Source organism: Numida meleagris, chromosome 2, assembly GCF_002078875.1.
Source record: "Numida meleagris isolate 19003 breed g44 Domestic line chromosome 2, NumMel1.0, whole genome shotgun sequence".
NCBI lineage: Eukaryota > Metazoa > Chordata > Aves > Galliformes > Numididae > Numida > Numida meleagris.
Genome location: NC_034410.1, coordinates 129,212,299 through 129,238,313, shown reverse-complemented (window position 1 = coordinate 129,238,313; position 26,015 = coordinate 129,212,299). Strand labels below are relative to the sequence as shown.

General features: G+C 37.7%; 1 protein-coding gene across 2 annotated transcripts in view; it reads right to left on the bottom strand.

Annotated features, from left to right (window-relative positions):
- Positions 1,745-26,015, bottom strand: part of ZFPM2 (zinc finger protein, FOG family member 2) — a 309,416-nt gene continuing 285,145 nt past the window's right edge. For both annotated transcript variants that reach the window (XM_021388157.1, XM_021388158.1), the window contains 3 exons: positions 12,733-12,939; positions 8,362-8,586; positions 1,745-5,212 (listed from right to left, as the gene is read on the bottom strand). In XM_021388157.1, coding sequence (XP_021243832.1) covers positions 2,721-5,212; positions 8,362-8,586; positions 12,733-12,939 — 2,924 coding nt within the window. In that variant the 3' untranslated portion in view covers positions 1,745-2,720. The remainder of the gene's footprint in view (positions 5,213-8,361; positions 8,587-12,732; positions 12,940-26,015) is intronic.

Sequence of the window (26,015 nt, the reverse complement as noted above, 5' to 3'; positions counted from 1 at the left end):
AGTTGTTAGATGCTCCAGTGAAGTGAGAAAAATGTGTAAAATGTGTGCAAAATTCAGTAACACCATACCTGCAGATGAACAGACTGTACTTGATCTGAACTTTTAAAAATGGGATCATTCAAGTAGGTTAGTTATGAAGAGAAAATGCCACCAAGTATACTCTATGTTGTGAGAGCAATTGGATTTGCAAGTGGGAATATAATACAGCATGCCTGGCTTTAAGTTATTTCTGCAACATATCAGGTACCCTCAACATTCTCTGATCAGAAATGTTAGCAGTAATGCTTGGCCCTTTTGGCACCACTTTTCAGCTGGGTACTCCCTTTAACCTTGATATTTTCCTTGACTTTCTCACCGTGTAGACATGTCCTAGAGCTTAGCAATTGTAAATTATACTACCTGTGGCTTTCTGACCAACTGCATCTAAAAGTTTGGTCTACAAATACAAATCTTTTAGAGTCAGCTTAATGCAGATGTATCTATATGTAATCATTTAGTCCTTTAAACCAATTTTGTATGATGGAAGATGTGAAAATAATGTTTGCCAAAAAAAAAGGTAAAAATTTACCGTCTACCTTGAATACTTTAAGATCTTAGATATGCTGGTATGATATTTTCTAATAAATGTTCAATTGATAATTGTGAATGATTTGTCCATTTTACTCTGCTTGAGATTGAAACATCTATCGTCCTTTGTAAGAATTATTATCCAAAATATTTGATACAGGATGAAATTTTGGTCTTACTGAAATTAATGTATACACTTACCTTTGTTGAAAATGAGAACTGGCACAATTTTAAGCATCCGTGTTCTATATTTGAAGCTCAGTTAATCATCAGAGCTGCAAATAACAGTGTTTTTTATATTTTTGCTACTGGACCATGTAAAATCATAAAATCAACATGTACCTGTTTACTCACACTTGTAAATACAAAAGGACAAATTCACTTTCAAAGTATACAGGGGCAGGGTTACTGAATGCTGGTGGGATAACATACTCATATGCTAGACTCCAGATGCTTAGTTGAAATACCATCCTTTTATGTTTTTGATTCTGCATTGTTTCTTTGGTTGATACAGGAACTAAATTAACTACCACCGTTTATGTGACATATTCAGTTTATGGTTTTGCTTTCAAAGTCATAGGATAAAAAATGCATCAATAGCTCACTTTTATAATTTTTTTTAAATGAAAATAATGTCTAGAAGACTGAACAACTGCAAGTGAAGGGTTTTAACTGTGTATTTGTTCAGACTTTAATATATATTATTGAATAGTAATTTATGTATTGAATTAGTGGAGCAAACTGTTGTTCAGTCTAAAGAAACGTTATTCATTCTTTTTCTTAATGACTACTGAAAACATGAAGAATCATACCACAGTTATTGCAAAACAGGTTGTTTCACTGTTTTTGACATATGGAACTACTGCTGGGGAAATACGCTGTCCTTAGTTCCAATAAAAGGAACAGCCTTCTTGGTTTCGGACCTTCCCATTTTAAATTTTAGTTCACTAGGTTGGCTTAGATTTAGTTGCGTTAGTGACCTGTTAGCAAGGACTCACTCAAAGTGGAAGCACCTTTTGTACTCATTTTCTCTTTGAACACTTTTCTTCCATTTAAAATGGGGCAATGTTAATCTCTTCCTGAGAGAGTATTTAAATTTGTGAGCTCTGAATCCTCCTTGAAAAACAAAATAAAAGAAATTTAAAGAAATTACTGCCAAACATCTCCAATGATCTGGAATTTTATTCCATCCATATACATGCATAGTAACAACATTTGTTGAGAAATTATTTCTATCAGAAGTAGAACATTATCTTTGTGATCACCAGTTGCAGTATTGCTACTCTTATATTTAAATATATCTTATATATGAATTAGATTCATAATTGCAGCATTGAGTTTAGGGTTTTGTTTTAGACTGTGCCTTTCAAAAGATAAAACTGATTGATATGACCTCATTACTTACAATACTGCTTCCAGTAATTTTGTTCATTCTTTTATAAAGTATTGCATTTAACAGCAAAGGTTTAAAAATTGAGACAGAGATGCATCAGCGAAAGAAAATACAAGTACTATACAAGAAAAGAATTGCCATCTTCATTTAACGTACGTTTCAGATTAAGAAAGTGGACAGAAACATACTGCTACATACAAATGCAAAGCCTAATGACTAAGGTACTGTATCTGCTAAAATATAAAGTGCAAACTGAGCCCAATTGTTCAAAAAATTGAAATTTTAAGGCGAACTTTACAGCATAGTTGAAACTTCTTTGCAAGTTATATTTTAGCATATACATATATATCTGCAACAGCATATAAGAAAAAAAATCAGGATACACAAGTGCTTTTGAAGCTATTTCTAAAATGCTTTTCTGTATTGTTTGTGACTATTTTCTTTAAAATCTACTATACAGTGCAAACCATATGTGCTACACGATAACTATACAATAACATTACAAATGACTTTAATATAAAGTTTTTTAAATAAAAAATAACATAACTACAGCTATGAATACTGCTGGTAAAATAAATAAATATTTTTGAAAATGGCACCAATAATACACTTTACTAATGGACTGTAATGAAATTACACCTTTAAGTCTTCAACTCAGCCATAGTGAAATCTCCTGATTGTCCAGATGTAATTCAAACAGCTTTCTTTAGACTGTATGGAACAATATGCTAAACACAGGTACCAAAGGTGACCAATTGTTTCATTTGACATGTTCTGCTGCATGTGACGAGCAATAAAACTTCTTATGAGTTATAAAGTTTGAAAGATTGTTGAACTGGATGTCACACAGTCGGCAATACTTTCCACTGCCTGGGGCCTGGCTAGAACCATTCACTCCTTTAGCTATACTAGATAACTGTTCTTCCGCTGTAGGAATTGCTGGAGAGACATTTTCATTTGCTGTTAAGGGATTCTCGGAGATCCAAGAAGGAGACTTGTGCCCATCTTCATGGGGAGGATTCTGGGAAATGTTCTCCTGTTGTGGGTTTGCTGTAGGTCTTTCCTCCTGTTTTAGTCCCCCATTAACTATTACCATGCCTCTGTTTTTTGGCAATAGTGGAAGAGACTCTTTCTTCTGCACAGCACAGCCATTTGAAGGAGCCTGACCTTTAGGAGATTCACCTTCTGTATTTGTGCTTTGATCTACATCAGTATTATGAATGATGAGAGAACCAGAAATGTAATCGCTTGGCTTTATTCCATAATATGGAGAAAGCTGATCTGCTCCTTTAGCTTTCTTTATTGCTCCAGGGTAAAGGCATTGTGGAAGAAACAAATGTTTGTTTTCTTCTTTTGTAGCAATAAGCTGGGCTGCTTCACTAAAGACTTTTAGTCCTTGAAGTGTTGCTAAGTGTGTGGAAAATAAGTTTCCATTAGGAGAGGGCTGTTTTGAGTTTCCATTTTTCTCACATTTGATTATGCTTCTTTCATAACTGACATCTGGGCTGTTTCTTTCACTTTCTGGATTTTGAAACACCTTACTGTCAAGCTGTCCCAGGTCATTACGCTGATGGGCAGTGACAGGGCAAAAATTCTGCTTATGAGCCAGGTAATTCTCTACCTTGTTAAAACTTATCTTGCATACTGTGCACTCATGGTAGTCCAGCAGCCTTTTGGGAGAGGTGGACGTCCTCTCTGACTGGGGTAAGCATTTTTTACTGAGATCTATCGGCACATCCATCTCCAAGCAAGACACAGTAGAGTGGGGGGTATCACCCTTTGAAACTGGAACACACTTGTTAATAGACAGCGATGTTTCCAGATGCTTTGACACTATTCCAGGAAATATATCACATCGTGGATGGTAACATTCTCCAAGGCTCTCTGTTGACTCTTGAGTAGATGTACAAGGATTGCCAAGATTAGTCACTTCTAGAAATCTCTGTTGAACTAGTGGTGGCCTTTGCTCTTGCTCTGGTAGACACATCTCATACATCTTCCTCCGCTTCCGTGTACGCATTGTTCTCTGCATGGCAGGCACTTTGTTGGAAGCAGATCTCTTCAGAGGGGGGTCGTGGCGAGTGGCACAGTAATACTGCTTGTGGACCATGTACGTTTCGTGTCTGCTGAAAGTAATATTACATGCTTCACATGTAGTCTTATTGGGATCACTTTCCCCTTCTACTAAAGGATTATTGGGATTCTTCACATCTGAAGGTTTTCCATTTATCTTCTCATCGCCATTGCTTGCAGTTGATAGCTTCTTAGCTTGTGCTGTAAAGTCTTTGTCATGACCTTTATTGTTTGGCCCAATCAAATCCAAAACATTGGAAGAGTTTATGCAAGATGTCTGCAGAAGCGGATTCTCTGGATCTGATGTGTGAGGAGCTGTATTCAGGATGCTTATAGAGCTCTGACCGTTACTGGGACTTACAGCTTCTGGCATTTTCTCTGGAACACTGGAAAAATCTGGTGACTTTGCCATCTGCTGCCATCGACTACTGCAGTAATGCTTTTTGTGTACCAAGTAGTTGTCCAAATTATTGAATGTTATGTTACACTCAAAACACGTAGCCCCTTTTGGCATCAGAGGACTGTAAATTACTGGAGGATAATTGCTACTTCCATGCCTCAGCCGTCGGTGGACCAGTTCAGACATTTTGGCTAATATCTCTGAAGCCTGAGGAACCACAGTGATGTCCTGGGGAAAAGCAAATTGAGAAAGAAAAGGTCCCATTGGGAAAGAAGGACCAATATTAGGCTGAACTGGCGATGAGGCAAGTCTTGGACTAGATGGTTCAGATTTTATTTTAGTGTAAGAAAAACTTTGCTTATTTGTTGCAGGTTGTGTTTCTGGCCTCTGGTTTGGAAGAAAAAGTGGACCCTTTTTTTCACATTTATCAAGTTCCGTATCAGAACTTGCATCTTTAGTCTGCATGGTCTTTTGGCCCTGGGGAACATCATTTCTGCTTAACAGGTCCGTTGCTGGCTGTAAACCTTCTTCATTTCCACTTGGAGAGTGTTCAATGTCGCTTTCTCTCTGAATTTTGTTGCCAGAGACATGTAACTCTTGGTGCTGCAGTAGCTCCCTCTGAGTTTGGAAGCCGAAATGGCAGTGATTGCATCTAAAGGCAGCTTGAGTAAGATGCGAGAACAGGTGCTGATGAAAGTTAATCACCGAGTCTGCAGTGTAAGTACAAACTGTGCATTTCAGGCTAGCACCAGGAGGGAGAAATTCTTCCATTTTTACTCCTACAGAAAAGATAATTGAAATACAAGTTAAAATGACCATTTTCCCCTTCAGGAAGTATACAGGAAAATCACTTGCACAGAAGGTACAAACACAGTGATAACAACTAATTTTCTTCTGATAGGAATCTTGCATATTTATTAGTCACTCTGAAAATACTTGAATTGGTTCAGAATTTCTTTCCTCAAACTTGATGGAGGAGATTCCCAGACTTCCGCTCTGCTGTGGAGAGCCTTAGTATCTGTGTGCACTCAGCAGAGATGAAGGGAAAGAAAGAACAAGGGAAAGGATAAAAATAGACAGGACTTATTGTAAATGAAAAAGGTCTTCAAAATTACAGTTCTAACTGAGAAGACATAATGTTCCCCATATACAGTCACTGGATATTTTGAATGCACATAAAGCATCAAGGTCAAGAAATTCAAGGTTATTATATGTCGTTTTTGAGGTACAGCCCTCAAACTTAGAATGTCTGAAAATCAGACAGAGTAGAAGTAGCACTTTGGGTACTACTGATGCTCAACTTTTTGCTTGCACAAATTGGCTATGGTGTGGGAACAGAATACAAAGCTATCCTCATCAAAAAGAACTAATGAAATCTAAATAAAACATGGATATTTGTTCTGTGTACACATACAAGCACACGGCTTTGTCAGATAAACTACGTATGTGGCAGTGGAATGATATAGAACTGTAAGAACATTGTGGCTCAATTTGTGTGAAGTCATTCTGTCGGACCTGGAGTTCTTCACTTCTCTCCTAGCATCAGTGACTCTCACATCTGTGAGATACACTTAGAATTTGAAATAATCTGGGCCTCCTAGGACTTAACTGAGTGGAGGAGATACACAGCACTTCAATTCGTGCTTGTTCCCTGTCAAGTGTTTTTTCACCAGGATAACACAAGGAGCTTTAGCTCCTCCACTGCAGTGAGATAGTGCCTCATATGCTTCCACACTATGTAATGCAGTCACAGTGAAGTATCTCTACAGACCTTCCATTTCAGTGGGATCAGTTACAGAAGCTGAAGCAAACCCATCATTACGTTACAGGATATTTCAAAGAGAAATGCCTCAATCCTTCTGCAAAAGCAGCAGTATAATTTGCGACAAGCTGTAAAGAAGAATTAAAGATTGAGGGCATCTGAAAGAAAGAAATACTGATTGAACTGACTGGTTTGTGACTAAAAAGGAAGGGAAGACTTGAGTTTTAGTCTCTAATCTAATAAATACCTAAAACTTTTTACTGGAAATTCAGCCATATCTCAGGCCAATGTTTTTCAAAGAATGCCGATGCTTAACTCTAGACTGCAAGAAGACATGGTCACTCACAACTCATGGCTGCAAGCTCCTACACCTAAGTCAATGATATGTCACCAAATCCAAAGATCTGAAGCAACTGTTTCACACAGAGACTAAGAGTTTAGAATTTCTCTCTGGATGAGGAGAAATCAAGTTATTCACTTTGGAAACTATTTTGTTTTTGCTATTAGGCTGTAAGACACTCTAGTCTACATTCACTCACTCTTGCTGAAATCGTTCCTCTGCTCACTGAAATATTTGTTAGGCAAGAGAGACAGAATCATAGAATCATAGAATCACCAAGGTTGGAAAAGACCTACAAGATCATTCAGTCCAACCGTCCACCTATCACCAATAGTTCTCACTAAAAAAAACAGCAATAGCCTGATATTCAAAGTTAAGATCTACAAGCACAAGAAGATCTGACCTCTAAAAGAATGGTTGTTATCTGTGTTTTCTACATTAGGAAGTTTTAACTCTTCTAGTCCTATTCTTGGAGATACCAAATTCCTCCAAGGCACTGAAGAAAAAGCCAAAACATGATCTGGGACTGTGACTTCTATGAGATGATCCACTGATTAGCAATGCCGAAGATCTGATTTTGTGTCTCTTGTCCTAAACTTTCAGGTTAAATACTAATGTACATATACTGGGACAGAGTTGAGATGGTATGGCAATTTGTGTAACTTTTGTATACTTAAAAATATCTTCTAACACCCCCCAGGCATTCTTTTCAAATAAGGAAATCATAATTTGAAAAGAAACTCAATGACATCTCTAGAGAAAAAAAGCTGAAAAGCCACATGATGCCTTCCAGATTTGTAATTGCTGCCCAAGTTATCAGAGGAACAGTTTTCATCTCTCTAAACTCATAGAGCAGACTTCCATGAGTTCTACCACTGAAGCTGAACCAGGCTTTCTTCTGTGAATAAAGCAAATATTACCATCACTTATACTTCATATATTTAACAGGAGGATCACAATGCTCTGTTGCGCCCTTTTTTCTGTCCAGACACACCTCTGTACATAAGAAAAACAAGATACTCAAACCTGACATCGAAATCTTCCTTATTTGCAGATTTTGTGTGCAAATGGAAACTCCAGTGCAAAATGTTCTGAAAATTCAAAGCCTGTAGTCCCAGATCTAATTCAAAACAAATTCAAGCAGCACACTCAAAGGACCTTCAGGGAGGGAGATAAAATTCCTGCTGAGTTCCAGATTTTTAATCTCAAGAATTTTGTAGTCTTACTTTCCATTAATCTAGTATTACCATTTTAGCAACATCGACAAAGAAAATAATATCCTCATTTTGCATTTGTTAGGAGGAAAAGACATATTTTTATGAAACAAAAAAAGAAGTTTTTATGAAATAAATGCCCTGAAAAAAAGCACACAAAGAGTTGCTAATCCTTCTCTGTAAAGCCTCCTATCTTGAAATCAGAAGCCTGCTCTAGGACCCCAAGATCTTATTTCCCAAGGAGGGTGGTATGTCTCTCCCCACTGAGAGTCAAAAGAGGGTAGGTAAAGACTGTGATTTAGGAGATTCACATTTGGTGAAAGAAATCCTGAAGTAATTGATCAAATCTCTCAGAAACCAAGCAACAGCAGTCTAACTGTTTGGATTCCTGATCTTACCTTTAGTAGTAAGAAAATGCTATCTGCGTGTGTATACACACATTAAGAGACAGGCAGCATTTAAAAGAGGATATGTAAAACAGAGAAATTACACCTGAGAAAAGTATTTGGTGCAGAATATAGGTGGAGACACATTGTTCAATTGCATATTTATAGGGAATAATTCTACATATAGGTTAATCTAGGAGGTGATACAGCGAAATAGGGCACTTACCGCTGTGAGAATTTAGGTGCATTTCCAGAGCTCTTGCGTTAGAAAAACTTTTGGTGCACTGTGGAAAGGGGCAGACACTGGATATCTGTTGAGCACTATCTTCACTCTCCTCTGACAGCTGAGGCCCCTCTCTTTGCCTCCCACTGCAGTAGTACATAAGGTGAGCCTGCAGATTCCGCTCGCTTCGATACCAAATGCCACAGGATTTGCAAGGGAATATGTCCTCTGCAAGCAAATATAACCAGGTGCAGGTTAGCCATGGTGCATGCAGTGCCAACCAATTAACACAGCAGGATTAATTCCCTTCACTTCCCCACTAAAGACGTGCTTATTTAATAAAATACTTAAAACAGAGCCACAGGTTTATTAAAATGTCACTTGCTGGATGTGGAAGGCAGTAGTTTCTTTCAAAATACAAATTTAATAATAATATTAATTAAGCTAGAAGTTTTGGGCATGTAATTATTTAAAGATGAAGTTGTATAATGTGAATATCTAGTACCAATTCAAAAATAAGCTGTATTTCCTATACTTCGTCACTCAACATGTGATATCTGTCAATCATGCTTTTTGTGTGTGCCTGTATAAGTCAGCCTGGCAATTTTTGAGTGCTAATTGCAGATCATTCTAAACAATGAATGCTTTTACAATGTTTATGCAGTTATTGCTGTAAAATCCTGTTGCTTTGATATCCTGGAGGCCAGACTAGATTACATTTCTTTTGGGTCCTGAAGCATTGAATGTAGTGTTATACTAAGCAGAATGTTTATTTTCTGGGTTCTTGTTATTAAAGCTAGAAGTTAAAATTTCCAACGCATTTTGTCCTCTTATTGTTGATAAACTGTAGCTGTTCCACTTTTTGCAATTCAAAAGAAATTATTTGCTAAGAATAATGCAGTTTCTCATTGTCTTTTATCCTGAAGTGCCAGCATCCTCTCTGAGGGGAAGACAATAGAGAGGTTGCACAGAGTGCTTCCCAGCAGCAGAGGGAGTAGATAGGTTGATCATGCACTGGAGGCTACATACTTTACTCACATGAAGAGTAATAATGAATACTGTGTAGTTACACAAAACTGATAGATACATAGTTGTTAATATCCTGTCAGAAGGACACCTACACAGAACATTTTGTGTATCTGTCTGTGAAGGACAAAAGACCTGTTTCACCTTTACAAAGGCTGAACTTGTTATCCTATCAGTAAGAACAAGGGAGAAATCCTAGCCTTTTAGGGTACATATATAATAATGAAGTAAACAGTGACAGGGTCCAGACTGGAGCAATGGTGCTTCTTTTTTATTATTGTTAAAGCATGAGGATGGTTCCTACCACACTTTTGGCTTAAGTAAATTAACGTTTTCCCCGTTTCTGGATACGGTTTTAGAGTTACCATAGGCCATGCATCATTCCCTGCAGCAGTTCTGGAACCATCTCTCTTGTTTTTGGGACTAGGAGGGGATAAAAGTGTGAGTATAGTCAGACTATGCCAGCTGACCACAGGATCAGAGAATAGGCAATTGTAGTCAGCATCAAAAGGGAGGCATTTTGGTCAACATCAAATCTCTCACTGAGATCTCTCCCACAAAAAGCTACTTGTGATTTTGATTTAGCCTTGAAGAACAGTTGGCTGCTCTGAAAATTCCTAATTTGCTTGACACTTCCACCTCTGAAAGTCTTGGCCTTGATCTAATAAAACATATCTAGCTAATGATGTAGTTCACTATCATGTTTAATTTCAAGTATTGATGCGTATAGGGCAGTTGCTCTGTTCCAATTCCTTTGGGCAACCAAAGTTGAAGACACCAACCCACTGAAATGGATGAGTCCGTTATTTGTTAAATCTCTACAAATGCAGCCAAAATTTACGTTGCTCAGTTTGCTTCTCTGATTGCAATTGTTAACGCTTGCCTATTTTTCTGCTCATGAATTTCTGTAAAATATTTTCACCAATACCAGTTTCTATTTTTCCCTTTGCCACTGAATAACTGTGATTTTAAGACACAAACATTTAATGGAGCTGTTAGTATTTAACATACAACTATTAAAACATTACTGATACAGCTCACAGCATTTGAAATGTCCATCTCATGTGAAGGCTGACGTTTCACCATTTGTTTTTGGCTTCAAATAGTTTCAGAAAGTTGAATCACTGAGGCTTCTGTAGAACATAAAGTCCTAAACTCAAAAATAGCAAATTCTGATTATTGGCAAGAGTGTCCACTTTGAATTAATTTGACAGGATTCCATCACAGAATTGAACTTTCTGATTATCTTAAAGAATTTGACTCCAACTATCTTTATTTCCTGTGAGTGGAATTCCATATAGGAAAAGGATCTAAAGATTTACTTACTGTAAGCAATGCAAAATAGAAGGTCATTCTAAGTTAATGTTTAAATTCTTCAAAAGCAAAATATTTCAATTTGTTTCAACAGATAGTTTCAAAATATTTCATGCGATTAGTTCAGAAGACAAAACATTCAAGTTCAAGCTGAGTAAGCCAAGGTGATATTCTGATTTTTGAACAGGAAATGTTAGGGAACATTTAAAAAGAAAACAACACAAACGATAGTATTCCACAACATTTACTTTTTTATGGAAATTGATTTGTTTAGAGATCTGAAATTTGAGTCTCTAAGATGCCTCACTACAAAACTAGATGTGCATTCAGTATATTGTTGAACTTACGCCTGACTTAAGACTTACTGAAGAAACTGAATTTCATCAACTCAATATGCAAATGTGGAAACACAGCCTGGTCAGAGGCAGAGGCTGAGGTAGAAAGTTTTGGACAGAGAGATTTACTTGCTTTAGATCTCTAAGAGTTAAGACTACTGAGGTTACTGTGAGTTACTGCTGAGCCTGCATGGCAAGAGCTGATCCACAATAAACGTACGTAGATTCCTCCCAGCAGCAGAGGCAGCAATCATCAGTGTTGCTTTCCAGGGTTCTATAGAAGGCAGTAAGGGCAACAAAGGTGCTTACAGCAATTCGATGCTGTAGAAATAGAATGCCTTTGCCAAAGCTCAAGTTAGCCTTGCATGAATTTGCACAAAATCATATCCTCATTTCCAACACTGCAAATGAGTAATTGCACTCTACACTAGGCAACTCCTTCCCTGGTGGTTCCTTTGCAGCTGTTGGCTATAAACAATGATAACTTGCTGGGCTATCTAAGGGGCTCCCAACACCACCTTTTGGAAAGATCCTGTACAATGTTAATTGTTCTGTGAACAGATATTATCTAACAACAGCCCCACTCCTAGGGTAAAAATGAACATCTTTGGCTAAAGTGATCAAAACTGCTGCCAACCCACTCTCTGAAAGGAAGGACTCGAAAGGTGTTACCACAGATATTTTGTTTAGTCCCATCTGAAAATCTTGAAGAAGGCGTGACTGCTCAAGACAGTATTGTTCAGTGTGAACCTGAGTGGCAAATCATGTGTCTGTGGGACTCAGGTTCACTCACATTTGAAATACTGTGTTCAGCAGTTCACTGTCTCTAATCATAGTACTTGCAAACTACAGGAAGCATGGGGAACTGTTATGATGCAAGGTCTACATGGACAGACTTACAAAAAAATAATGGAAAGCTATGTGCAGTAGGTCTGAATGATGACTGGTGGGGATTGTTAACATTTAACATTTGAAAAGTACTTGGTGAGGAGGATGAGGTACTAGGGCTGTAAAAAAGTAAAAAGCAGTAATAAGAAAAAGTTAAAGAAATGAAATTTAATAAGCAGAACATCCAAGCTGAATTGTGCCAGCTCAGGAACTCACTTATCATGTGCTAATGTATCTTCTCTGTAAGGACAACACTTAATTACATGCTATATTTTGTCCATGATAGGGCCAACTGATGTCCAGAGGACTTAAAAACATTCTTGGGTAGCAACACAGAACAAAGATACCACAAGAAATCAGGGATGCTAGAAGTAATGATGGCTGCTGGATTATGAAACTGAAAAGACCTATTCCAATCCATTGAGTATTGTGAATTGTTACCAGAGGCTGCAACTGTAAGCAACAAGCTGAGTTGAGCAGCGAAGGCTAGACTTTGTGAGTTACCAGGCATATCCATCTGCTTTTTAAACAATTTCTGATTCTGTCACCTCTGGGAACAGATCACAGGACTGTCACACGAGGGCAGGCCAGATGCTCAGAGTGAGCTCAGCTGCCAAAGAACTTTTCTTCCTCCTTCTGTGTCTGTGATTTCATCTGAGATGATGCAGGATCCAACATAGCCTTTGAGCTGTGTGTCTGAAGTTGTGTGGTTTCTATGGTCTTGAATTCACTGTTACTGTATTAGTTGTTCATACATTCTTTAAAATACCGCTCTTTTTAAACAAAGCCAGAAATAGCATTCAGCACTTACTGTTCACTATAGCTGTAGGCAAAATAGATGCCATTGCAGCTTGTTGAGGGAGCAATTGTATTGAGTCCAGCAGGCGGGCAGGATACATCCCTTCTGTGAGAGTCATCTGACTAGCAGCTTGCAGCCTTGAGTCAAAATCCACAACAAAGGCAATCAGCTCTTCACCCTCTGAGATGGCCTTGGTTGTGGTACACCAGAGCTGCCCTCCTACAGGAAACATAAAAGCAAAAAGATTTAATTGATGGTATCAGATTCCAGAACATAAAACATCACTGCCATATCTTTACATTCTTTTTTTAATTTTTTTTAATTTTGAAGGTTTGTTCAAGAGGCAAACAAATATAAATTTACCATCTTCCTTTGAGATTTTTCAATGTATAAGAAAAGCAGTTTGGGGATACTTTTCCTAATGATTTGCAGCATGATTATGCATTTCAGCATTATAAAAATCAAGGTGAAAATATTTTATATGGCACTGCTCTGCTTACATGGCACATTACTTTTCATCAAATTTCCTGTATTTTTTTTTTATAACTCTGTTTGTTCTGCTTTGAATACCAAACCACAGCATAATAAAACCAAACGGCTGCAAGAAAGACATCAGATTTCATCTTAAGGGTGTTCTTCCCTTCCCTTATGCTTGCCACCATCTTTCTCTAGAAAAACCTTCCCTTATGTAATATTCTTTGTAACATGACTGCTTTATCATTGCTTACACTGACTGAACTTCCTGAAAAGAAGATATGCCAAAGATCTGTTTCATAAAGGCTTATTCAAATAAAGGTTTGTTTAAAAGGGGAGGGAGGTAGAAGAACTTTCATCAGACAGTAAGATACACCATAGTTCTGTGCTGCAAATGTCACGTGTAGTGCATTAAAAGGAAAATTAACTATGCGAGTACATCTACTAATGTATTTGAATGCGATAGTGAATGCTCATTTATTTAACATGTTTAGACAGGCAAAGCACTTATATTGTGTTATCTACACTCTCAGGCCTAGATACATATCCAATACAGTTATGCCTGAAATAATGTTGCATACTTTATATGTTATAAAGCTTTTTTTTTCCTCAGGTTTTGTATATATAGAAAAAGCTATATGTTGTATTCATTAGGCAAGCAAAAACTGTACTCGTTTTGATAAGTAATATTGCTGTGTTTATCTTTCGGCATAACTGCCTTTTCAACTGCACTTCATTTTTTTCCCCTCAAAGAGATTATAGTTTTAAAACAACTTGTTGCAAAAATCTGGTAGAGGAGATAACAACAGCGTATGATATGCCACAGCTAAATGGAAGAATTAGGACATTGTTTTAGAGAAATCTTGGACAATTAATTAAACCAGTCTATTAGCTTTCAAAGATGAGCAAACAAAACACCATCGGTGACAGTGTGCTTCAGTGGAAAAGTAAAGCTAAGCTTCCAGACCTCAAAGTGGTGTAAAAGTTTCAAAGCAGAAAAGTGTCTTTGTATTCACCCTTTGGTAATACAGCAGTTGGAGATGGCTCCAAAGTCTATACGAAATTTATTGTTATGGGACCAAAGCATCCTGTTCACTACCGTCCAAAAATTACAGCCTTAAATGGTGCAAATCTGAGTAATTTCCTCTACAGAATATAAAGATGAAGTGTGAAGATAAATGTCTACAGATGCAGAATTCTAATGACCAAACTGGAATTCAAACATCTGAAGAGCACAGTCTGTCTCGTTGTCTCATACAAGTGAGGAGTAAATGCACAGAAGCCTTTGGAGTATATAAACTGGGAGTATATAAACTGGTATAAAACCTGTTCAAGGAAGAATGAAGCTAAATCCCTAACGCATACTTAACTAGACTCGCAGATAAAAGACATGATGCACACTGCAATTTCAGAACCCAAAACTGGGCTCTCCCACTGTAAACACCAGACAGTTTATTTTCTAAGAGGAAACAGGATTTCCATTACTAATACGCACTTTTACTTATATGTGGAAGATGCAGTAATCAACATTTCAGTTTATTTTAATACAGAATAAAAGCTTTTCCTACACTGTATTATTCACCGGATTCCTTAGTAAAATAAAAATGAGTCAGTGCAGAAGAACCAATCGAGACTTTATCCAAGCAAACATCTCGACATGCTATACCCTTGGGGGAGGAAAAAAAAACAATCACAACAGTGTAGTTGATTACTGGGTCTCCAGCTGTAATCAGTCTGGATCAGACTAAAAGGCTGACTCAGTCTCCTTGTGCTGGTGCTCCTCAGGGTGTTGACTCATGTCCAGCAGCAGAAAAAATAGGCAGCTCAGGTGGGCAGAGAACTCTGCTGCCTTCTTCCCCAACACCACAGCTGTCATCCATACAGCACATATAGCTGCATGGAATGGGTGACAGCTTCAGGAGCATAGCAATCTCTAGCTTGGGTAGCTTGGCTAGAGCCCCCAACACAAGAAGGACACGGAGTTGTTGGAGCAGGTCCAGAGGAAGGTCATGAAGATGATCAGAAGGCTGGAGCGCCTCCCCTATGAGGACAGGTTGAGAGATCTGGGGCTGTTAAACTTGGAGAAGAGAAGGCTCCGAGGAGACCTTATAGAGGCCTTTCCAGTACCTGAAGGGGGCCTACAGGAAAGCTGGGGAGGGACTTTTTATAAGGGCATGTAGCAACAGGATGAGGGGAAATGGTTTTAAACTGAAAGAGGGTAGATTTAAACTAGATATTAGGAAGAAATTCTTTACTGTGAGGGTGGTGAGACGCTGGAACAGGTTGCCCAGAGAGGTTGTGAATACCCCTCCCTAGAAGCATTCAAAGCCAGGCTGGACGGGGCTTTGATCAACCTGGTCTAGAGGGAGATGTCCCTGCCTATAGCAGGGAGTTGGAACTAGATGATCTTCAAGGTCCCTTCCAACCCAAACCACTCTATGATTCTGATTCTATGATTCACCCATGGGGTCAGGACACAGTACAGGCCCTCTATCCCCTTCTCTATCCCCTTCTGGTAGCAAAGGTAATGCAATACCTGGGGTTTTGAAAGACACAAATGACTTCATTCCCACTAATGCAAATACGCTGCCTTCATGTGCACCATATGCACATTGGAAGGGAAGTCTTGGGTCTTTTATGGCATAGTCAGAAAAATGGAGTGCAGAGAACTTCACAGAGACTTATAAATTTAATAGGAAGTTCCATTTATGATTATCATACAAATTATGCTGTCTAGAAATCCTTTTTAGAGATCAGAGCTTCCTTATTGGTGCAGGTTACTAAACAGGAAAAAAAGTTTTTGCTTCCCACAAACATTTCTCCAATCCAAAACACAACTGGCACATATGCAGTACTATCTCAAGAGTACAACATCTTTTGATAAAACAAAGGGCAACATTAATGAGGGATTTTAAAAGGATAATAAGGATGTCTATAAATAGTCTTTGCTATATATAGGTGGCGATGGAGAAGAAGATAGGAAGATGATTGTTCAAAATATTTGCAGCACCCTTCTTGTCCTTAATGGGTACACCTGTCATCTATCTATATTGAATAGAGTCTTATCAGTTTTACACAGTGGATTAAGAAGTCTCATTCTTTAATATTATAGAAGGGAAGGTTTTGAAATACCAGAAGGCTTTGTGACAATGGAAAACTTTTCTATACAAGTCTAGTTCTGTCTGTGGAACTGAAAATAAAACGTTCTTCAGTCTTCAACATATTGTTTTATATCTGTAGTTAAATCAGTTAAAGAAATTTACCTGCTATATAATACATGCATGTAAACCAGAAGAAAAGAATAAAAATGTCTGTAAACACTACTTACGTATTTATTTCAACTCTTTTTCTAGCTCACATTGCAAGGAAAGAGAAATGCTCACTTAATCATAGAAAGTTGGGAAAGTTAAAGAATATCATATTGTGCAAGCTAGAGCAAAACATTACATTTCAATTGTATTGGCGTAAATTCTTTATCAAATGACATCAGGCACTGAAACAACTATCTGATACCTTCACAGTTTCCACCAAATGGAAAGGTTATTTCAGGATTCTTCGTCTGCATCTTTCACAGCAAACATTTTTGCTGCTTGAAAAAAAACACACAACCTTAAATTAAAAAGAAAAAATCTTTCTATGTAAAGGAAAAAGTACGGTCCTGATGTCCCTGAAAAACTGTGGACTTACTGTTCTTTGTAATGTTTATGATCAAGATTCTTGTGCAAACAGATCTGGTTCCTAACAGGAAGCTTATAAATCATACTCATAATTGCTGTCAAAACTGCAGTGGAGTGTACTGCAAGTTTTGATAATAAAGAATAGAGTCACAGTTCAAACTTGATTACATTTTGGAAATTCATGCTGCTCTTACAAGAATCAGTGGTCTTAAATATCTTCTTCTCCTGCCAAATTTTTCACTTGCACTTTTTATTATTTATGAAATCAGTGTCTGCACAATGTCATGCAGACCTCTGCTGATAAACTCTAATTAAGATTAAGACAAGCCTTTTGGAAAGGATCCCATCATTAGCAAACATGATAAACACAAAAATACTCCCTACTTGTCAACCAGGAGCAATTCAGTAACCTAACAGTATTATCTGTTGCTAGGCTACAGAGCTGACAAAGCTTCAATTACATTGTATGGTCATACCTATAGAATACTGTATAAGGAAAATAGATCTAATATAAAAGCATTTAACTTCATCCATGCTATCTGTAATTCATGGCTTCTTTCAATGGCAAAAATCAGGTTAATAATTATATAGCATGCTGGAAAAATCTTGGCAATGTGTCATGTTTGCACAATTTTTTCTAATTTATCTCTATGATTGATAGACATTTGCTTTGTAAAAATAATAAAATGCAAGCAATGGGATGCTGTAAACCACAAGCGCAACTACATCTGGGCTCATCAAGATACGGAACCACACTTAGTGTAAAAAATATATTGTAAATTGAACCAATTAAATCATATTTAGATGCAGTAATACTCTATCTTCTGTATACAGAATAAGGAGTACTGTGGTGATAGATATGCATGCTAATACAAAACTTTATTTTGTGTAGGATAAACCTCTACAATACAATAGGAATTTGCTTTTTTAAAACAGCCCTTCATTTTTTCCTCTCACATTGGGATTTTTTTTTTAAATATACCTCTTTTATTCTATTTGCAATCAGTAATTTGCTCTGAAGATATAACTAAAGCAATGGACCTCCATCCTTTTTTAATTCTCGGGACTCTACAACACTTCCAGTGAAGACACAGAGCCTAGCACAGCGAGACTCCTGACATCAGGCTTCATTTTTTAAGTTACTTTTTGCAGATCTTACAGAGTAACTGTTTGGAGTGTATGGATCATCTTCTAAAAAAAGAGATTTAAGGGCAGACTGTCCTATTAATTCTACAAGGAAATAGCTTCTAAATGTATGTAACTGTAGACCATCCTGATTGACACCTCTGCTTTTAGGAAAGGTGACTTAGCAAAAAGCAATTGCTAAAAAGTTGCTAAAAGCAATGTTTTCACTGAGTACAGCTGTTCCACGGAAAGAAGTGCTGGTATTTTTCCATAGATTAAAAAGAATAAAGATGATCTAAACCTATATCTAAATGCATTTCCAGTTTTCCACTTTCAGTCAGTTTTCCTTGCTGAACCATTTGAGTTCAGATTTTTGACCCAGAAATAGCATACATCTTTCACAGAGTTTTAGGAAATAAATGGCAATATCTATTAAAACCAATCTGCAGCATCAGTTAATGCAAAAGTCCTACATTGGTATAGTAAAATTTGTGCTTAATAGTTTTGATAGTGTTGCTGCGACAACATAATAACCCATTTCCTGTATACACATCTTTTTGCAAGAAGGGTCAAAAGACCATCAGAATTTATTTAAACAACAGACTGTGTTCCTCTTAGTGACTTCCAGGCATCGTCAACTGAATTAGACTTTCCCAATGAAATATTCCAATCTTTAAAAACGATGCGTTTTTAGTAACGGTAATGAGGGTTAGAGTTAATTTACCGTCTTTCCTCCTTTGTTGCACAGGTTAAGCATTTAAGGAGAATTAGCATGCCACAATAGGATGGGATCTTCGTATTTGGGTTCCACTTGCTTCTCACCCATGGGGTTGGGACTACTCAGCATAATGAATGCGATTTCAGTGCAGCACAACTTACTGGGTAGATCTCATTTTTGACATGAACAAAGTACATATATCTATATGTAGACACATTGTTTAACGAAAAATTAGAATTAATTCAAATCCAATACTGTTGAAATTTTTGACAGTAGAGAGGTACAAGGAAGAGAACTTATAAATTATGTGTGCCCCTTCTTTGAAAAATGCTTTGGAGGTTTCTTTGTGCACTGGCAAATACAGTAGGAATATGAGGTATTGTGTGGATCCTCCTGCACAGCACCTGATAAAAGAATAAAGAGCTGTGACATATTCTTAAAACAATAGAGGAATTAAAGAGAAACAATGGGCCAGCTGCTTCATTAATACAATCAAAAGAGAGCCCAGCACAGAGGAGTCCAGATAATTAAGCACTACTCTTTTAGACCTTTTTTTTCTATAATAAAATTGCTAAAAATTTATTAACTACTTCATAGTTGTTAGATAGATCTATGTACTTGTTTATTTAGGTTGATTAATGCCTTTTCAGGATTCTACAACATGCCAACTCATGGTTCATACAAGTTTTTGAATAAAATAATGTAAGAATAAGTGATATGGATCTGCAGTATATACAGCAATAAATCAAAAGCATTTTGTGAACAGTCTTTCTAGTTGCTAAATAATTCTTCACATTTTTCATTGGTGTACACAAAGTATATACTTTGCACAGCATTTTTGCCATTCATGTATTTTAATGCCAGGGTTCCAAACATGTTTCTACAAAGTGCCTCAAAAATCATCCCTGCAAATTCAGAATTCTCAAACTCTTAAAAACATAGTTTTAGTGCTATATTGAGATTAATGAGATGATTTGCCAGCATCTTCTACCATTTTTCTTTGCTTATTGATCAAAAAGAATGCCAAAAGATACTTGACTTTTAATTTTAACAACCCACTGCATATTATAAGCCAGCAGTGTGCTGACTGCAAAAAATGAAAAATCTATAAAATTAAACCAGTAGACAAACCAGAGTATGTGCCATTCTGCTATTTTTTATTTCAGCATGGAATATGGAGCCTGCTTCATTTTTCACTCAGTGAACAAACTGCAAAACAAAAGAACTCTAAGAATGATATTTCTCAGAACAGAAGAATACTCAGCTTAAAGGCATTTGCCAAATTGAAGGCGGCTCTAAAATCCCTGCATTTTGAGATATAAAATGTCTGACCAGAAACAGAGAAGAAAAATACTCCCTAAGAATATAGCTCTTACTCTTGCACCTGAGTCAGCTTGAGCATAGAGCCTGGCTTCAGCTTAGTCATATGCTGATGGCTTCAGTGTTTTCATCCAAATGGACGACTTTAAAATTAAACCTGCCTGTGATTTATATATATATATATATATATTTGTTATATCTATCAGATAGTTGGTAAAGATAAAAAGGAAAATATTAAAGGAACGTGTGAGTCCTGTTGGAAGGAACTCCCAATCCTGACACGCTCTGTGTCAGTGTAAGTGGTAGATTTTCCCTTGCTGCAGTATGACTACGGCTACCATCCCGATCGGTATTCCAGTAGCTCTCTAATTAATGCTGTAAAAAGCTTGATTCTCAAATGAAGTACACTGCTTCTGAAGAGCAGGGAGTAAAACAAACACTGAGATTTGACCTCTTATTTTTTCCACTGTTGCCTGGTTGCTTTTTTGTTAGTTTGAGGATTTCTATTTGTTTCCTCCAATTAAATGTCCGGGTGTAACACTCAACAGAGTTCTATTAGGTAAAGAAGCAAAATAGATTAGTCTTCTGAAAATATTCACAGGAAAATAATGTGGTAATTTTATTTGCCATTTTCCCCCCTGATAGAGCTGTCACAGCTTATTTACCACAGGGGGAGACAGTTAAACCCATATCCTTAGAAGTTCTATGCATTTAAGAGGCTTATATATCTCTTCTGGGACCTTCGTTCAAATCCTGGGCTAATCAGAGTGAATACATATCTTTCTATTAGATGGCTCTAAAAAGTCTTAGGTGATATCAGTTCCTGGTGGACGACAGTCCACAGTGTAAAACTATTAAATGTTTGGCACAACTGGCAATACTTATGGAATAAAACTGAAAACGGTAATATCCTCCCACATCACAAGAAGTTAAGTCGGCTGCACAGAGGTTGAAATTAAATAGCCTGCCACAAATGCTAAACCTGTTATACTTCTTTAATCAGCAAAAATTCAAACAAGGAAGTTGAAGTTCTTTGGCAAGTTTAGCAATTTCTTCCTTTTTTATTTTTCTTTTTCAAATTCCTCTGCTTTGAATTCCATGCTACACCCTTTTTTACATTTTAATTGGCATTTCATTTGAGAGTTATTTCAGAATTTATCCTTAAGAAAGGAAATGATAAACAGCTTGAAAGAAAACAACCCAATAAACCCTTGTTGATAGTGTTGCACACATCACTGCAGCTAAGGCGCCAGGACTCACAGCAAGCTCATCTAACCTTTTGCTTTTTACAGGGTTGGTGAATGGGCGCTCAGTGAAGAGCTTCCCAGGAGACACTCCCAGGTGGCAGCCACTTCCCCTGTAGCTTTTGTGGATGCACCAGGTTTGAGAGAGAGAAAAAAAACTGTTCGCTGAAACAACCTGACCAAACTGAAGCTGTGCTTTAGAGACACACATTCCTACAGTCCCTGCTTCCTGAACAGCACAGCTGTACGGTGACCTTTTTGTAGCCTCACAAACCCAATCTTGCCTGTGGATTGTCTTTTCAGAGTTATTTTGTGAGAGCGGAGTGTATGAAAAACCGAGCTGATTAAATGGGACAATAGACAGGCTTTAACGGCACCTCTTCCGTACAGAGAAAACAGAGTATGCTACATCTTATCCATGGATTTTCTGCTGTCTTGCACCTGCTACTACAGGGCTCATTTCTTGCTCCTGGGCAAATGAAGAGTGAATGGCACAGCTACCTGTGTGGGAGGAAGGATTATACAGAGGGAGCCAGATTGATAGGTTGCATTTGTAAGGGAAATAAGCACATTAAATAGAAGGACAGACGGAAAGGAAAAACAAAGTAAAAAATAAATATCAGCTATGAGACCTGTTCCTGATTCAGCACAGGGGTCCCATTCCAGAAGAAACTCCAGACTATGAGTGATATAGAAACAAAAACTGTCTTTTTAAAACAAACAGAAAATTGAACATCTATTGTGTATACTGTAACCATCAGAAAACAAGTGCAATTATTGCTGGCTATCTCATTAGCAATTGGCTCCTGTGTTGAGGTCCAGGAACTGATTTACCTCAGTTCCAACAACTGTGGAAGCAAAGTAGTACTTCACTGACTTTAAAAAACATCTTCCTTCTACTTAAGCCATTAGAACATTTCACACTGGCTGCACTGGATACATGACTGTGTGACGAATCAGTGGATCTCTTACTAAGCAAACAAGTGAGCACAAAGCATTAAAAGTAAATCTTCATGTTAAATATATTCCAGAATGTAAAACTCATATAAGAGTCTAGCCTGCTTAGTCTCTTCTATTTTAAAAATGTCTTTTTTAAAAACAAAACAGACTATTAAAAAATATTTCCTCCAGTTGTGTTACAAAAATGGGTATTGTTGTTTTGCTTGTTGCAATAAATGCATGACGGTTGCTCTGAAAATAATACCTCCTATTTTATGATGTTGGCCCACACCATCAGAGGTGGATGTTGGTGGTATGGCAGTAGAGGCTGAACCCTCCTGCTAATATTCCGTTACATGCTGTTGCCGTGTGACAGATGGCAGCAGAGGGGCACTCTGACAGAATGGCATCTGACATGGAAGTGAATATGAAACAAAACGTGTGCCACTGAATCCCTCCATACAGAAAAAAATTCATTTGTCACCCACTGACATTCATCGACACTCGCTGAACGTTTCTGGAGATCCAAGAGTGGATGTGAGCAAAGTGAAAATTGGACCGAGTGGGCAACATTTTCCTAGCAACGATGCTGTCGAAGCCGTTGTGAAACAATGGGTCACCTCCGCTGCTGCAAGATTGTTACAAGCACAGCAAGCAGGCTCTTGTATTTAACACTGGCCAAAATTCACAGCTAATGGTAACTGCCTTGAAAAACAGTGTTTTGTAGCTAAGAATTTTCTCTACCAAACAGTGTCATCGTGCTCTTTGTAGCTATTAGAGTTTCCACAGAAATAAGTAGGAGGCATTACTTTTGGAAAGACTTACATAGCAGAAAGGACTGAAAACTCATGACAATCGAAGGCATTTACATCATCCATGCTATGTACAAAGCCCAGAGTAAACAAACATTTTAAACCATTGTCTGTATATGGCTTAGTTCATCTAATAAGAGGCACCGTTTACAGCAGAAAGCAAATCTTATAATGGTAACAGCAAGACCAAACTACTTGTGGTCAAAATTGAAACAACAAGATTACAAACGAGGAAATAGCTAAGACTCTTGCTAAACGTGCTAACACGGATTAGAAATTAAAGAGGATTCTGTACTTTCAGCCACATTTAATAAGAAATATCAGTTTACCAAGCATCATACAGGTGCACAGGAGATGCCATTCTGCCTGCCTGCCTGGTCAGCATGATTTCTAAATGGCCAGGAAAGAAGTGACTGTATACCCAAAGGCAAGCTGTCAAAATTCAGGCTGCAGCTGATAAACTGATTACAAAGCTGCTTAAGACTTTGCTTGTAAACAAAAGCATTTATCAACTAATAATTTGCAATAAACTGATGTAACTCCCAGCTGAGCCCCAAACTGTTATTGTCTTTACCATCTGCCTATTAAAATACCATTCTTCATCACCAAGCAGGAGCAGAAGGGAGAAAATCTCCAGCAACTACATAACTTGCATGCTTATAAATAATCTGTGAGCATTTCGCACTTTCATTATAATTGCCAGGTTTTGTATACTTCATTTTCTTTTTTGAGAGGCAAAGAGGTGCTGTAAAGTGGCAGAAAAGAAATTAATAAATACCGCCTGGTACATGAAAAAATTATGTAAGTTCATCATACTCTGCAGTTTCTTAATTTTTTCTCTTTTTGCCACTCCACAGGAATATCATGATGGAAGCCCCCTCAAGCACAACTTTGCAGATTAAACTCTCAATTTCTTTTCAACTTGTCAGTTTTCATTACCTTTCTTTCTTATGCATTCACTTCTTACAGATGCTTCAATGGGAAGCCAGCTAAAGCATGCTGGCTCCCTTGGGGGACCTGCCAGAGTCTACGAGACTCTACAAGGTCACCCTTAGGTGTAGTTTGCCTATCTCACAAGAGACTTTCTGAAAATTGACATTACGTGCTCTTATTTTCTAGGTATTGGCACCCACAGTCCTGAGAAAGGTTGTAGAGTTTAGAACAAGTTCAAAACCAACCAATTCAGATGCTCTAAAGCTGATACACCTTGAAGGAAAAATCATTTTGTTCAATGCCTAAAATAATCATGTGAGTGAGGGGGAGAAAGCAGAACTGATAACGTGCAGAGAACGGCGGCCCCTCAAGATGTGTCTGCATTAAAAATTGAATTTAACAGACAATCACACTATCATTTAGTGCAATGCACTCAACCAAATACTTCTCCAGTCTTCACTCTCAGCCATCCACTGGTCTAAATGCAAGGCTGACCAGAACCTTACCATTTACTTCTTCAGAAATTTGTGTAGAAAATGCACAAATGCTGCAAATACAGTTTGTTTTTTCATTGAGTTTCCATATTCAGGATGAAATGGTCTATTTAGCTGATGGGAAACTTTTCACATGTATGGAAATACATTGATTCCTACCGATTGGTTTTTAACCTATTAATTTTATAGAAATTAAAGGATGATCCTGTCACCCACATTCACGTAAACTGCTCAATTTCCTTCAACGATAACCATCCTCTGCCTCATAGTGCCTTTGTCTGACCCTTTGTTATTTTTATTGGTGCCTGCAGAACACTAGCCAACTCCCAAGAATTAAAAAGAAACAACACAAAATGGAGAAAAAAAACACAAAATCAAGGCAGTTTGGGATCTATGAATTATTTAAGACATATTCCTCTGAAAACAATTATGCTTATAAACTAAAATATTTTTTTACATTTAAATTATCATATATACAAATGCTATGCTTGCCAAACTGTTTCCATACCGTAACTTATATGCGGTCAGTGTATCTGGACAGGATACAAACATGGGTGAAAGAGAGGGAAAAGTGAACAACAGTGTGAATGGATAAAGGAAGCACACAAGGGGATTAAACACTGAATGTGAAAATCTCCATTTTTTAAAATGTTGTAAAGAACAAATTTTGTTAAACCTTATGACACTGTGATGAAAGATGCCTTTCAAAACTCTAGTTAAAAATCATCATGTCAATTACTTAAGAAGTACAAACTTTTAAAAAATTGGTAGGAATACAAACGGCACTCATAGCATGAGTTATGGTATAAAGTGAAAAGGTTCGCTGTTTTAAAGAGAAAGGTCCAAACTAGAAAGTCTTTATAAAAAGTGGTGATGCAAAAAAACAAAATCAGAAGCTCAAGGAAGACCAACCCAGAATTTTTAATTTCTAGAGTTTGCCAAAATGAAAGTGATGCTAAAATAATGTTGCCATTGAAATACCATCTATAATATTGAAAACAACAATTTGCGTTTCTCAATTGGCATTAATAAAACCTGCACATTCTCATTATTTATATTAATATATCTGCACACAGGTCTGATACTGTTAGAGGTGTTTTATCAGAAAATGTTAGATTTAATACCACGGGAATACTGTTCAGATGTGTTATTGTATCTGTTACACCATTTTCAATCTATTAGATACGCATCAGCCAAACCAACCCCAAATCCAAACACAGGATGAACTAATTTTTAAGTCAGTTTTGTGCCTTTATTATTTTTCATTGTTAATGACCAGTGAATCAAATCTTAAACGGCACTCACGAACTGCAAACGAATTCATTTCTGCGTTGAAACGTGGGGCAGAGCTGCCAGAGGGCAGAAGCAGCCCCTGGGCCTCCCAGCGCCCTCCAGGCCCGCCGCCATCCCGCAGCCATCCCCACAGCCCGCCGGGCAGCGCACCCCAGCGCACCCCGCCCCGCCCCGCCCCAGCGCCCTCCAGGCCCGCCGCCATCCCGCAGCCATCCCCACAGCCCGCCGGGCAGCGCACCCCAGCGCACCCCGCCCCGCCCCGCCCC